Source organism: Nannospalax galili, unplaced genomic scaffold, assembly GCF_000622305.1.
Source record: "Nannospalax galili isolate Female #2095 unplaced genomic scaffold, S.galili_v1.0 scaffold72, whole genome shotgun sequence".
Lineage (NCBI taxonomy): Eukaryota > Metazoa > Chordata > Mammalia > Rodentia > Spalacidae > Nannospalax > Nannospalax galili.
In genome coordinates this window covers 11121952-11137922 of record NW_008336933.1, presented here as the reverse complement: position 1 = coordinate 11137922, position 15971 = coordinate 11121952, and the positions used below count along the sequence as shown (strand labels likewise).

The following is a 15971-nucleotide window of genomic DNA, read 5'->3' as shown; positions in this document are numbered from 1 at the left end:
TGGCCTAAGAGGAAAACCCCAAGTCAAGAAGAAAACAAACCCAAGTTTTGTTCACTTTCCAGTTTGGACAGATTACTCCCTGGGGTGAGACCATAACGTTTCCTAAATACCAGTATGACAGTGTGACAGGGAACATGCTAGGACCAGGTCCTGAGGGGGTCAGTGTTTACTTTCTTTCTTGTTCCTGGGCAGAAGAAAAAATGAACCATATCTTTTTCTATAAACATCCTCAATATCAAAGTAGAGTAATAGATTTATTTAATTAAAATAGATTAAAAACAGACTGTGTAAAAGAATTAGAATTCTCAATAATTTACTGTTATTTACACTGGCATGTGCTGGTCATTAGTAGACACTAGGAGGGCAAGCTTGTAAGACCCAGACCTTCCTGTGGGCCAAGCTGCAAGCTTCCTTTCTTCTCATCCCTTCCTTTCTGATTTATTATGGCAATTATGTCAGTGAGTGCACCCAGGGGAGCTTCAGACGCCCTGGGCGGTGGTGACAGCATCACAGCCCTGCTACTGCTGACAGGTGCTGGCAGACAGGAAGGGCTTCGTTTTAGCTTGATGCTCAAGTTCATGTGCACATGAGATTGAGAACAATTTCTCCTCCCTGCAGCCAACACTCTCCATCCACGCTAGACCTTCTGTAAACACTCCTTTGGGTTAACTGAAAACCTAGTTTCTAGGGAGATGAAAAGTAAAAATGAAAGCCATACATCCTGTTTCCCTGGGAAGTCCTAAGTCTCTTAACGTCCTTGTGTGGTCCAGAGCTTGGTGACTTATCACAACCCCACCTTGAAATGCTTTGTGCCTTTGATGCATGACGGAAATGTGGGGAGTCAGGGCCATGTGACCAAGAGGAATGCTCTCCCCAAGGAAGGCAGTGAGAGTGAGAGGTGTGGCTTGCAGGCACCAAGCAGGGGCAGTGAGACCCAGGAGAAGAGGCAAGCGAGTGCAGGCAGAAGGCCCCTTTGAACCGCAGGTCATTCTGTTGCTGGAGACCTGGATCCGCCTGTGGACACCAGGAGTTGCTTGAGGACATCCAGGCCCTGCAGAGGTGGAGCCTCAGGCCCCTGGGAGGCCCAGGCCGAGCAGCAGCTTTGGCCCTTGGAGGTCACATAGTAGACAACATGAGGACATGTGATCAAGGGCCAAGGTGAGGGAGGCCTGATGGAGAGGCTCAGTCCAAAATGTCTGTCTCAAATGGAACCAGGTGGTAATACGACAAGTTGGTAACATAAGCCTCTGGGTCATCAGCATCCTCCATCTCTGAGGTGAACTCGCCGCCATTTTCAAACCTGAAAAGAGACACCAGAGATGAAGGCTATCCTCATGAGATCCCAGCTAGGGGGAAGAGAGGGTAGGAGGTAGGCAGTGGGACAGTGCTGAGGGATCCAGGCTCTGTGGGAATGGAATGAAGGACATCCACAATGTGAGGTCCTACCCAGGCATGCTGCAGACACGTTTACACAATGGGAAGACACGCGGTTACACACTGATTAACTGGATGAAATGAATGGTGCTGTACAGACTGGCAGGGCTTCTGGGCTTTACAGCCTTTGCAACTGCTATCTGTCTGTTTTAGCAGAATGTTTATCTGGCTCTCCTGTTCAGTGCCAGACTCTGTGTCAGTTCAGAGAGCAGCAGTTGACAATCAGGTGACTTGTCCTCAGGGAGTAGGATCCTGGAAGGACATCAGGCAGGGACACTGCAGGAGGCTCCCTATGGTCATGGAGGTAGGCTCTTCCTGGTGGCCAGGCCTGATTCTGTCCAGACTGATCCAGGTCCTGGATGACAAGGACTGGGTGGATGTGGGAAGCTTATGTGGGTGAGGACAGCTGGAGAAAGAACAGGTGCCCCAAAGGAAAAATCACAGACGTGTCCTCCTGGTTGTTTCCCTGAGTCTGGCCCACACTTAAACTTGGAAACTTGATCCCCAGTGAAACAGCATTGTTGCGGGGTGGGGGTGGGGTGGCTTTAAGAGGAGACTAGGCTGAGAACCCTGCCCTAGAGAGATGGGTTGTGGGAGAGAGTCCATTAGAAATGCAAGTTCAGCCTCTGTCCCTTTTTCCGTCAGACTTTTTCTGTGACTGTTCATTTCTGCTGCTCCTTTCTCTCATTTCTGTCTGTCTGTCTCTCTCATCTCCCACCATGCAGCAAGAAAGCCCTCACCAGATGCCAGCTCCTTGATAATGAATTCTGCCAGACTCCAGAACTATGAGAAAGTAATAGAAATGGCTCAGTTTGTGGTTTTGCGACAGCAAAACCCTCCAGGAAGGGAGACACTTAATCATTCCTATATTCCTAACCTGAAACCAATGCCTGTATGACAGGAGGAGGAAGAGGAGGGCAGGAAGGGGCCTTCACAGTCACTGAACCCTATGTCCCTCAGATGGTTCTGGGCACTTAAGAATGCCACCAATCAGCAAGCAGTTGTGGAAATTTGAATCCCCCTACAAACCTTAGAGTGACCCAAAGTCCCCAAATGGACCATACTGCACAGTCACAAGCCTCTGACATGGACAGACTGGAGTATACTATGTGGAATCCCGCTGACCTCAAACAGTGGGGCTCTCTGGCAGTTTCCTCTAGTCAAAGCTGCAAATTACATAGCCTTATGCTGAAAAAATAGGAGATGACAGCTTTCAGTCTAGCCATCTGACTAGAAAAGCCTGCAGAGATGGGTTTCCTTTGCTTCCACAGTGTGGTGTAGGGTGTGGAGGTGATTTGGAGGCTGTCTGTACCTAGCTGGGGAAGGACACTGTCCAGCTCCTTCCTTAACTCCTTCCTATGGCTCTTCCCTGGGGTTCCTCCCTATGACTCCTCCCCATGGCTCCTCTTCAGGGCTTTCTACCCTGGCTTTCAAGGTGTTTCATAAAGAGCTCTTAACTGCACTCAAAGCAAGTGTGCACACAGCACTCTCTGAGAGCTTCCCACCACCTGCTCTGCCTTTGCTACCTCACCTCAGACAGCAGGATGTCCTGAAGACAGGAGGAAAGAGGAGAGAGCTGGAGGGAACTGCCAAATGCCTCAGGACCAGTACTGCCAGGACTCCTGCTGCCCATGCTGCTCCCTAAGTGTTCACTCACTTAAACCCACTTTCCCCCTCGGCCACATTTGAGCACCATTGTATGGTAGCCTCTACTCACAGCCTGGGGCCACATAATAAGCCTCAAGTACCATGTGCCTTCTTGTCTCTGAGTGTTCAACAGACTTCTCCTGAAAGATGGTGGTGGCCTGTTCTGAGCACTTGTGGCCACTCTGTCCTAGGTTCAGCAACAAGGGAGATAACCTCCCCACAAACTGAGCCAGGGACTCCCTCTGAATGCTGCTCCTACCCATGTCAGTCTTCCTGGGACCAAAGCTCTTTCCCTTTGCTTTCTCTCCCTGACAGGTATCCCAGAGCAGACAGCCATGTCTGCAAGATTTGGTGCTTCTGAGAATGACCTAGCGAGCCACATGGGGGAGGGGCACCCCATGGTGCCCTGGGCAAGGCATGCCTAGGGGCCAGGAAGCGAGAGGGTACTCTACTAGCAGAACTGTTCATGCCAGATTCTCATGCCAGCATCTAATGTCATGTACCCTGTAAAGGATCGCCTTACCAGCTATTTAAGAAACACCCTGAGAACTGGGAAGGAGGGGGTTGCTGACTGGGTTAGTCCCATGTCCCTGACAGGGATCCCTGAAGGCTTATCACAGAACAAGGGTGCCATATAAAAGGCTCGGGCTCATCCTGGCTATATCTACCATCTCCTGCATTGATTGGCATGGTGTGTGACTCAGCATAGGTGCTCAGCTCATCCTAGCTTTCATCCACCTCTGCTGAAGGTACCAAGCAGATAGGACTGAGCCACCACCTTCCAGAATCCACACCACCCCACTGCTATGCTGCTCGAGGACCCCGAGGGAGACACTGCGGCCAGCATCGCCTCTCAGGTATTCCTAAGTCAGGCAGTATACACTGGTCCTCTGCAGTGTTTGGAGGTCCACTCACAATGAAGCAGAATAGCCACTCTAGCCACAGCGAAAGCAAGGAGAGGGGAAAGAACTTCCTGAGCTCACACAACCGAGAAGCCTGGACTTGGACAGTTAAGAGAATCCCCACCCTGTCTGGGGCTCTGCTGCCTGCTAATTCACCAAGAAGCTGACAGGCAGGAGCCAAGCATGAAGGCAACTATGCTTATTGGTGTCCAGGTGCTGGGCTCTCTACAGCACATTCTGGTCAGAAGTTCTATTGCCAGAGGGAGGCAAAACACAGGGAACAGTTGTCTTTGATTGTCCAGCCCTCAGTGATCAAAGCTTCTTTCTAGAAAACTGTCTCGTGGGTCAGGCTCCACCATGAACTGCTGACCACCTGCAAGGTTGCTGTATGTGTCACACTCCTGCATCTGGGGAGCGTGGAGGTCTATGACTCAGCCCTGGGTTCCAGACCTGAAGATAGTGCCACATAGCTATCAGACCTTGGAGTTTTAACTTCTCCTAAATGTCCCTCACATCTAGTGACTAGATGACCAGACCACCCTCCAGGTCAATGAATCTCACCAGACTATGAGGCAGGCTTTAAAAAGGAAAACCCCAAATTGGCAGAGTCTGCTACTGGGTACCTCTGCTGACACCCATTCCTTCTATTGAGCCCATGCACAAGCTACCAGTTTTGGACTCTATCTATGAAACCATGTCAAAACCAGTATGTACTCACAGATGCTCTGTGGAATCTACATCCAGGTGCTGGTCCTTCCCATTGGGTAGGCTGTGGTCAATAACTATTGTTTCTGTGTTTGCCAAACAAAATCCATTGGACCTCATGATTTCTGAAAAGCAAAGCAATGAGGTAAGTATTCAGGAGGGGCCAGGGTGTGAGGATTAAAACTTAGGGGTTTACCATAGACCAGCACCACTTAGGAAGAGAAAGCTTCTGTTTGCAATGGCAGTGGTTAATGCAGAGACTCATGATTGGTCAGAATGCAGAGACTAAGTGACTGTTGAATGCTCAGCACTAAATGGAACATCTGTCTCACCTCTTCCAAGGCTCAAGGAACATAATGAAAGACAGGCAGAAAGAATGTAAGAGCTGGAGGATGGGGAGAAGTGCTGTGAAAATGCTGTCTTCAGGACATGACATGGCTGTTGCACCCAAGAATTCACAACAGCAGTGGCTACCTTCCCAAGACTGGGCCCCTCCGCATTCCAGCATGGATGGAAGAGGAGCTCGTCAGGCCCCGCCCCTCCTGAGGAGCTACAGGCAGGTAACGGTTACTCCGGGAGGGAAGTCATATTTCCCACTGATGTAGACACTGGCAAGTTGTCCTTGTTCAAGTAAACTGCCTCCAACCCATGCTCATGCAAATAACCATAATTAAATTAAATGGGGCATATACAAAAAGACAGGAAAGTGGGAAAGGAGACTTATCGAGAAACAAAGGGGGGTTTGGTGGGAGGAAGAAGGAGGTAAGAGAGGACAGTGGGCAGGAGGAATATAATCAAAGTACAATGTGTGTGTGTGTGTGTGTGTGTGTGTGTACACAATTGTGAAATAAATTTTTAAAAGAACCTTTGGGTTTGTACCAACTTTCCCCACTTTCCCCATCTATCATCTGTTGTCCCCCATTCTCTCTCACACTGCACAGAGAACCACTCCAGTGCTCTGCTAGGCAGACTAAGGGGCTGACACCAGTACCAATAGGAGCAGGTGTGTCACTTCCTGAAGGAAGATGTTCTGGCTATCTGAGCAACTCCCCAATGTACCCTTCCCCATGGGTTTAAAACAGAAGATAAAGGATTAGATAGAGGATAGGGTTCATGTCTGTAAAGCTAAGTTTAAGGCAGATCCATTACAGTGCAACATGTGGCATCACACAGGGTCCCTGTTCTTTCTGAGCCCTGTCCTATGGCTGAGAAAAGGCTGACAACATCCACACCCTGGGTTGTCCTAAGTATCACTAACATCAGGGTGCATATTAAATCCAATGAATGTCCTGCTGACTTCGCTTTATATAAATGTGTATATACATTGATTTTTTTCCCAATAAGCACAGATGTGGGTACTTTAGAAAGTCAACAACCAAAAGTGGTTTGCTATATCTTGTTATTAGGTTGGAAGTGCTCAACATGGCTGGAAGAACTGAAGTGGAGAATGTATGGCCAGCACTGAGCTGGGGGCCTGGACACAGTTCCACGGCCTTGGGACTCATTGCCTCCATGGAAAACCTTTGTATTTGAGAATCTCCAAGGAGATTCCATGAGGTGCTGGACTCCATCATGACAAGTAGGCATCCATTTAATTACAGATACCCCTCTGAACATAAAAACCTATGATCAGGGCTGGAGAAATAGCTTGATGGTTGAGAGCACTGGCTGCTCTTACAGAGGACCCAGGTTTGAATCCCAGCACCTACATGGTGGCAAACAATCATCCATAACTCCAGTTCCAGGGGATCTGACTCCCTCTTCTGACCACTGTAGGCTTGTACCACATTGGTGCACTTACATAACATGTAAGTGATATACTCATACATATAAAATAAAAATAAGTAAATAAAAAATTTTAAAAACCCATGATGTTCAAAACCCTTATGTAAAGTAGGGCAGTGTTTCTATTACACCCATTCTCCCTCTAGACTTTTAATCATCTTTGGATCACTTATTATACCAGATACGATGTAAAATGCCATGTAAATAGCTGCTACGATAACAAAGAGGGAGAGGCTATAAAGGCCCAGTAGACATATTTTTTCCCAATACTTCTGGCCTGTGCTTAGTTGAATCCTTAGATTATGAACTCACAGATACAGAGAGCTGACGGTGTGAGAAGTATGACTTGGCTTTCATTTCTATCTGCTATACCTTTGATATTTCAGAAGGGACTGGGTTTCTGTCCTTCCCTTCAGCAGATGGGCAGGCCTGGTGTCTTCTTGGCCCTGGAGCCTTGCCTTCCCTATGAGTCTGGCTCTTTGCTTTGGCTCTCGGGCAGCTGAGCTCCTAGCTCAGGGCCACCTCTGTTTGTCCTCTCAACCTGAGTTCTCAACCTAAAAGACAGATGTAATATGCACCCAGGTTCTGGGTACATTCAGTCTGTCTGATTGCCTTCCTCATACTAGGGACAGTTCTCTTTCTCTCACCCTTTCTCTCTTCTTGGCCCACAGAGTACAGGAAGAGTATCTTTCACTGCCCACGAGGCTACTGGGCATCAGATGCCTTTGTTTCTAGAAGATTATCTTAAGTCTCCTCCCTACCTTACCACAATTTAGATTAATTTATTATCCCCAAGTATAGGTTTGCTTTTTCATGACTGAAATGATCACTTTCTGATTATTTTTAACTAGACAGTTGGTTCTCCATTCTTTAAACTTCTCTCCATTTGCATAGAATCGGAACTACAAAGAAAAATAGGTTTCCTCTTGACCCCCATGGGTGCGAAGCAACTACTCATCAATTAGATTTGCCAAGTACTTGCTGAAATTATGCCTGGCTTCCTGCAGAAAGGGCCATTATGTGTCATGGGTCTCTTGCACACCATCCCAGTCACTCACATCCGTGGGACAGCAAGTCGTGGCTCTTCCCTTCCTTCCTCCCAGCTCCATCTGTGGGATGCAACAGTGAAATGGAGCTCCACAAGCCATTAAGGAGTGGGTCTGGGAACTCAAATCAGCTGCATTTCTAAGTGTACAAGGGGCAAAGGGAGATGCTTATCAAAGCCTGGCTGAGCTGGCAGACTGGAAAGAACCGAGCACAAGTTCCAGTTCCCCTCACTTCCCCGTTCTAAGGGTGGCAGCAGACAGCTACTCTTTATTGTGCTTATTAACTCTGACCCAAATCTGTCTGCCTGAGGAAGTATAGGAAAACTGGATACAGCCTCCACACAGCCAGCCGGCAGCCCTTGTCCCCTTCTCCCACCCCTTTGCCGAGGGAATCTGGAACGAGGAGACCCTGAGAGTTCAAACAGATGTCACTGGTGCACATCACTTCTGAAAAAAACTTCAGAAGCTACCCGGCATAACTAATCTTTCCTAAATATGAGCTGCAGAGCCTAGAAGGTGGAATCTTTACCAACCCTTCCCAAACAGACATGGAGCTAGTCATTTCCCAGTTGTTTAAGACAAAAAACCTTTGTGAACATGAATAAGATCTAAATGTTCCCCAGGCCAGCTGAGCCCCAAGGACACCCCTGTCTCCACTCTGTGGGATGCAGCAACGGAATGAGGCTGCACAAACCACTAAGGAGTGGGTCTGGGAACTCAGATGAACTACATTTCTGTGTGTACAAAGGACAAAGGGAAGATGCTTAGCAAACACTGGCTGAGCTGGCAGACTGAAAATCATTGAAACCAACACAAGTTCTGATTCCCTCACCTCTTCACTAAGGTATATCGGTACGTCCATGCCTCAAAGTTGCAGGCCTCAGAGGGGTCTAACTTAAATTGCTGGTGTTTCACAAAAGATGGTTCCTGGGGAAGCTGTTTTCCTCCTGGATCCTGCCCCCACCCCACTACCACTTTCTGGGAGCCCTCAGACCTTGAATAAACCCCAGAGCAAACCAGGCTACGCAGCTGGGAGATTGTATAAACCTCAGAGCATCCATTCCAAACTGGCTTGGAGAGGGATTGCTGACTGAAAAGCACTTATTAATACAAAAGTGAGCACCAGAGCTGACTCCAAACACAAAACTCTCATATGTCTATGCTAGCTGAAAACAGGACAAAGATTCTACGACAGCTTATTTTTTTATTTATTCCATTCAGTTAAAAAGAAAGTCTTCAGAAGAGCTATCGTTTAAAGTTCTAAAAATAGTTCTCTGAAGTTTAAAAAGAGAAGAGAGCCTTTAGCTGTAGTCTATCTCTAACTGCAGGGACCACGGGTTTAAATGGTCACTTTGCTAACACTCTGCAACGGTGTCCTTTTTCCTCCATCTAGACACCGGACAGCAAATGCTTGAATGAGTGTTGCCCACTGGACCAGTCTTCACAGGAGGGTGGTGTTGTGGTCTTAATGTGAAGTGTCCCTCATAGGCTCCTGTGTTTGAACACTTGGTCCCCAGTTGGTCATGCTGTTTAGAAGACTGTGAAACCTTTAAGAGGGGGAGACTTGCTAGAGTGAGTCACTAGGGGAGAGCCTTGAAGTATTGTAGCCTGGCCCCACTTCCTGTCCTCTCTCTGCTTCCTGACTGCAGACACAATGTGACTGACCAGCTGCCTCACATTCCCCCAAGCCATGTCTTCCTCACCATGATGGATTATATCCCTTCTAAACTATAAGTCAAAATAACATCTTTCCACCTTAAGTGATTTCTTATCAGAGAAATTTGGTCAGAGAAGTGAGAAAAGTAACATGTGGTATGGGCCAAGGACCTGTGCCTTCAAGGACAAGGTCCTGGTGAGGTTCACATTAGGGGACAACAGAAAGACTAGCTGGAACACACTCTTCTGGCAATCTGTAGCATTAGCAAGTACAGACGCTGAACCTGCATAGAGCTGTTCCCACCCTGGTCCTGCTACCTATGCCTGGGGAGCAGGTTACTTCTTGCTTGATGCCTGCTCTGTAGGGAGCAGCCGTAGATTAAATGAGATGGTATATGTGGAGACTCTAATACTGGGGACTCAAATAATACTAATTATTACCATCACTTTTGGTCTTTTTTCCCCCATCTGTTGCAGCACAAGAATAAAAAAGAAAAAAAAAAAACCTGAAGAAAATGCTGATTAAAGAAAAATGACAGTACCTGTGACCTATTTTCAAACAAATTTAAAATGGGAGTTTCTTGCACATCTGTTTAGTACCCATAGCAAAAATCACTGCCTAATTTAATTTCTTTAACCACAAACCTGACTAACTCTGGAAATAGTCCATTTTCAAACTACATTTTTTTTTTTTCCAGTTCTGGGGATCAGATTCACTCATGCTGGGCAAAGGCCCGTTAAGCCACCCCCAGCCCTCAAACTAGGGTTTGTATTCCTATTTTCACACTCTTTATTGTTTAACTTTGAGCTAACCTGAGATTAGGAGGTAAATCATGAAATGGCAGACAGGGTTCTCACATTTTCATCCCTCAGCAGCTCCCCTCCGGACAGCATTTCACAGAGTCCCTCATCCAACCCAGGTAATGACATGACGGTTCCACTAACTGTATCCCTCCTTCACCGGTTTCCCAATAATGACCCTTTCTTCTGTTTTGGATCCAATCCAAGACCACTTGTCACACTGAGCTGCTGAGTCTTGCTCTCCTGTGACCCTGATGGCCCTTGACCTTTCCTTGTCTCTCAGGACTTGCAGAAACAGGCAAGTTTGAACATGTCTTTCCCTCAAGCTGCATTCTCCAGCAATTAGAACTAGGCAATGTACCATTGAAAGGAATTCCGCAGAGTAGAGCTGAGTTGCCTCTACAAAATATGGAGTGTGTGTGTGTGTGTGTGTGTCTGTGTGTATGTGTTACACAGTGTCCACAGGTCCACAGGTGATACTAACCTGGATCTGTAAGGATGGTTCCACCAGGTGTCCAAAAGCAAGCTTGCTCTTTTCCCTTTGTAACTAACAGTAACTTGAAGAATACGGCCTTAATACTGTGCAAACCCTGTTTCTCCTCCAACTTTCACCCATCTTAGCGTAGCTCCATCAACAGATCTTTTCTGCACTATCTCCCAGTGTGCATGTTGCTGTAAGGGTGATTTTCCTGGTTTGTAACTGTGACTGAGCTTACATGTGAGATGTCCTTACCCCTTTGGGTCATTAATTGTTCCATTGCTTTTCTTTTGTAGATATTTAGTCTCAGCCTTGGAAGCATGCACTATGTAGTCCTCCTCCTCCCCTTCAAATCCTAATACAGTATTTTCAATGTACTCTAGCAACAGACCAAAACCCAAAACGACACCTTTTCATTAACTGGATAACAGAGTCATCTGCATATGGTAAAAATTAAGACTAAGACTAAACAGATACTGGATTAATGAACAAAAAATATATTATTTACAAAAATATATCTCCAAACCTTGACCTGAATGACTGACCCGATTTTATGAACTCTTATCAGAAATTAGCCCTAGCCAGAGGAAACTGAGATCTGTGTTTTCTTCTATGCTGCATAGCCACATCCACGCTTCAGAACACTTTAGATCTGTGTTTTCCCAGGCTGGATAAGCATTTGGATCAGCATGGGAAAAGACTGCCCAAAGCTGAACAGCTGTCTTGGCAGAGGCCCCAGAATACTAACAAGTGTTTTCAGCACAACCAGTGTCTTGCGCCATCTAGTGGGGCCCTGACCATCTACAGTCTCAAAACAGAAAAGTATAAGCACTCAGGGCCCCTCACTGCCAACTCACCATAACTTAGGGATCGGGGGGGTCAGCGTGGGGCCCCATAGTATCATCTCCCCAAATGCCAGAAGGCATGAAGAAATACCCTGAGGGAAGGGAATAAGGGCAGGTATAGGTCCTGATCACGAATAGCATTTTCCCAAATGGCTAGAACTGATCAGTGTTAGAGTAGCATAAAGCCCCATAAGATTTACTGTTAAAAAAAAAAAAAATTAAAATCCCTGGCCTGGTTAGAACCTTAACTTTCCAGTTTTGCCAGGCACCTGGTCACAGGACCACCTTAGGAAGGAGGGTTCACTTTAAGTCATGCTACAGAGAAAGGCAAAAAACTTGGTGCATTAATGAGATCAGAGAAACCTTTCCTACCCCCAAACTCCACCTCTTAGGACCCAGTTACAGACACGAGGTCTCTGTAAGTCTTGCCCATTTTTCCAACTTCTTCAGAAAAGTGTAACCTCTCCTTTTCTTTTTTGTAGCCCTTTTCTAACAATGCTTTCCCTAACGCTTTGGGCTATCTCAACATCTTGTGTTTCTTTACTCTCTCTCTAAGGCGCCCTCCTCCTCCCCACCATTTTTGATTCTCCCTCCATTTTCCTCAAGGCAACTGCTGAGATTTATGGTTTGTCTTCCTTGGGGACTTTTCCTTAAATTTTAATAAAATTTCCTAGTTTCTGTTTGCTCTGTTTGAGTCCATTCTTAAGTTCTTCTATGAGTGTGATGATGGACCCTCTGGGGACCTTGCTTCTCCCCTGTATCACCAGGATATTAACGGGTAAGCAGGGTTTGCTTCAACGATTCTGGAGGCTCACAGCACAAGCAATGGCCGGAGTCCAGTGGAGGAGACCCAGGGTATGAGGAGGATGTGACAAGATCAAAATTCAGCCAGGGCCAGATTCTGATACATCTGAGATGACAAGGGATTGCCCCCCTCCCAAGCATGAGACTGAGAAAAACAACGAACGTCAGAAGTCAGTTTGGGGTTCTTGGCCTCAGTGCTCTAGAGAGGGAATGGTAACAGGGAAAGTCATGTGCATGGGTTCCTGGGAGGCCAGCACTCTCCAGACTCTCGGCTTCCCCCTGAGACCCACAAATCTAGAAATGTACCGACTAGGGCACTGGGACATAAACCTGAAGTGCCCATGTGGGAACTGTTGTTTCCTGAGGGAATGTTGGTGCTTCTGGGAATAGAAGCCTCATCAAAAAGCAGCGTAGAAGCCACTGTGGCTCAGTGAATATGTCTCCTATTCCAGTGAAGAGCAAAGAACATTCTGCAAGGAGCTGACAGAATGCTGCTCATCACATGTACCCTAGTGTACATTAGGAAGTCCTGGCTCAGAGAGAGGTGTGGCTGGTCTGGGAGTCAGGATGGGAGAGTTGGGAAGGTTCAAGGACAGAGCCTCAGGAAAGGAGGAAGCATTCAGTGGGGTTGGAAACACTTCTCTGGAAAGAAACTGTTCCACAGTTTGCTACCTCATGCAGCAACATCCGTGTGTGTGTGTGTTTGTGTTTGTGTGTCTGTGTCTGTGTGTATGTGTGTGTGTGTGTACTACACCAACCTTTGCACTGAGGCTTTTAGCTTCAGGCCATTTACCACAGTTTGCTACCTCATGCAGCAACATCCGTGTGTGTGTGTGTTTGTGTGTCTGTGTCTGTGTCTGTGTGTATGTGTGTGTGTGCGTACTACACCAACCTTTGCACTGAGGCTTTTAGCTTCAGGCCATTTGCAGACTCCCTGCTTGTTCACCAAGTTTTATGCCCAGCCAAGTTTTCTCCTACCTGCCGGCCCCACACCAGCCCCTTGTGAACTGCTTCTCTTTTAGGCCCACCAACGCCTGAGGGGCACTTTCCCGATCTCTCTACCCTGTTTCTTCCTGCTTTTCTGACCCTACCTATCCCCGGTCTTTCTTTTTGATTCAGCAGCTGTTTTACAATGTCCCCAGGGCTGGCTATAACATCTCACAAGGCCATCACTTTCAGCCTTGCAGGATAGACATAGGCCACGTGGTCATCACATCACTGATAAAACAAGGCAGGAGAGGGCGCAGAGAACTCCTCCAACATCAGTTCCATGCAGCTTATCTGTCCCCTGACCTGGGGTCTCCGGGTCAATTGAAGCAGTGTCCCAGCCCCTCCCAGGACACAAAGCCCTTTAAGGATTTTGCTGCTCTCTGTTCTCCCATTTGCCCCAAACAGTGAAACAAAGCAAAATATGGGCACATGGTGCAAAAATTGTTCCCACTCAGACTAAAGAACTGACCCTTCCCCATGCTCTGAGATAGGGAATCTAGACAGTCAATGGGGCTTCAGAGCTCATAGTGAGCCCTGCAGGATGGGGGTCCACAGATATCATCCCAGATAAACAGCCTTACTAATTTCACTCTGCTCTAAAGAAAGTTTTGGAGACCAGGCCCCAGTTAAAGAGGGGCCCCTGCACTACCTGCCACTTTTGTCTAAGAATGCCCAGGAAGCTGTCTTGGGAGGCAATAAAAGTACCAAACACAGAGCATCCCAGATCGACCACCTTCCCTGTATATTCATAGTAACATCCAGGAGGCCTCTCTCAGCCCAAGTTCCAGAACCCACCCACCTAGTTCATACAAGCACAGAACTTAGGTTATCATCCTTGGGTGGTGGGTAACTCCCTAAGGACACCCAACAGCACCATCACTCTGTCCCTACCAGGCCTTGTCTTCTGATCCTTCCCATAGACAGCATGTGCTCCCACATCATCAGCTTCCTATTGATTTCCCTCCTCTCCTTTTCCATTCAGAAGTGCAACAATGAACGACAGACACCAGATCTTCCTCTCCTTTCCACAGATCAAGCCAGGCTCTCATGAACCTTCCATTCCTTTCCTTAGTGCCACCCATTAGGCTACAACGTGACTGCTCCTTGCCTGGGGAAACCTGGTCCTGGAGGCCACCAGGACAGAGCTCTTTTTCCTATAAAATGTTCCTCAGCACTCTTTGCCAAAGCAGCACTGCAAAACTGTAAGTCTGAGCCAGGAACAGTTAGCTGTACATGCCTATAATCCCAATTCTGAAGAGGTCGACACAGGAGGGGAGGAGTACTCCAAGTTCAAAGTCGGCCTGGGCTCACAGTGGGTTCAAAGTCAGTCTCTCAAAAAAATAAAACAAGAGCCGGGTGTGGTGGCACACGCCTTTAATCCCAGCACTCAGGAGAGAGGCAGGTAGATCTCTGTGAGTTCGAGGCCAACCTGGTCTACAGAGTGAGTTCCAGGCCAGTTGGGGCTACAGGGAGACCTTGTCTCAAAAAAAACAACCCCCTCCAAAAAAAATCCCACAACAAACAAATACAAGTCTAATGTTCTCAGGACAAGTATAACTCAGCTCTTAGGAAACTACCAAACAGGACCAAGGGACTCCTTCCATACCATCTAGCCAGAGGTAAGCTAGCAAACAGCAGCTCCCATGTACAATCCCATCTTACAGTGACTGGCCTCTGCTGACCTTTAGTGCTAAGAAGGCACAGTCCAGTGTCAGCACCAGGGATACCTAAGCTAGGAGTTTCCCTAAAACCAAGAGCCAAATTCAGTGCCATGTGACAGGAGCTCCCTTACTTCAGCAGGCCTGCCTACTGATTCCAGGTATTTGCCTCAAGATTGTCTAGCTGATATCGATACAATTATTACACTATTTCTTAAGTAAGTTCTAAAAGCCAAATAAACACCTTTGGAAGTAGGGACAGCATAGGCCACAGGTTAGCAAGCACCAAACACTCTGGTGAATAAAAACTGGGGAGACATTTCTCACCCAGCTATTTAATCATTCTGATAAATTGTCTTTCTGGAGCCCAAGGGTCGAGGCTGTGCTCACCCACCACCACAACAAACTGGAAAGGCCTCCCAACTACCACAGCCACTGAGAACAGTTCTCCCCATGTTTTCATTGCTCTTACCTGATATTTTGACAGGACTTTGAAAGCTGGGTTGAATTTTATGGACATTATCATTTTTTAACACCTGATCTAGAGGTGATCTTTCAAAGAAGGTGAGTACAACTTCTGACCTAGAATACTGGGGAGAAAAACAGTAATTATTGAAAATGAAAAGCTCCCCACCGTGGGTCCCATCTGTCTCAGTATTTCTGCACAGCGGTGGCCCTGACAGAGGGTGAAGCCTAGGAAGCGAGCGGTCCTACACCTAGTGGCCAGATCACTGCAGTCATCATTTACATGTAACTAACATGCAGGGCCTCTGGATAAGGTGGGTGGCTCTATGGAACATTCTGTACACAGCTGGCATTTCACTCACAGCTCCTTTTTTACTATCAATTGAGTTCCATCTACCTTCCCCAATTCCAGTGCAGAAAACAAAAGCTTTAAGTGTTAAGGAGTTCTGCCTGATTCAAGTTCAGGTTTTAGTCAGTACTCCACATAAAGTTCACAAGCTTAATTTAAAGGGAGCCATAGCTAAACATCGTGACGGGCCAGTGTTGACCCTTACTTACATTCCTCTAGGCTTCCCTGTGCCTGTTCTAAGCTGCCCGAGCAAGAACAGTGGGCTCTGAGTTGAGGTTAGCAAAGGCAACTAGAATAGGGAAGACCACTGTCCCTTCCTGTCCTACACCTACCTGGCTCTACTTCTACTTTGTCCCCATAAGAGAAACAAAAACCAGCAGAGAGCCCACAAAAGCCTTCCGGGGAT

At 47.2% G+C, this 15971-nt stretch overlaps 1 protein-coding gene across 1 annotated transcript in view; it reads right to left on the bottom strand.

Moving 5' to 3' along the window:
* Window positions 1-235: 235 nt before the first annotated feature.
* Window positions 236-15971, bottom strand: part of Pxdc1 (PX domain containing 1) — a 31940-nt gene continuing 16204 nt past the window's right edge. The window contains exons 3-5 of the mRNA XM_008831670.3: window positions 15224-15341; window positions 4702-4813; window positions 236-1300 (exon numbers count right to left, since the gene is read on the bottom strand). Coding sequence (XP_008829892.1) covers window positions 1183-1300; window positions 4702-4813; window positions 15224-15341 — 348 coding nt within the window. The 3' untranslated portion in view covers window positions 236-1182. The remainder of the gene's footprint in view (window positions 1301-4701; window positions 4814-15223; window positions 15342-15971) is intronic.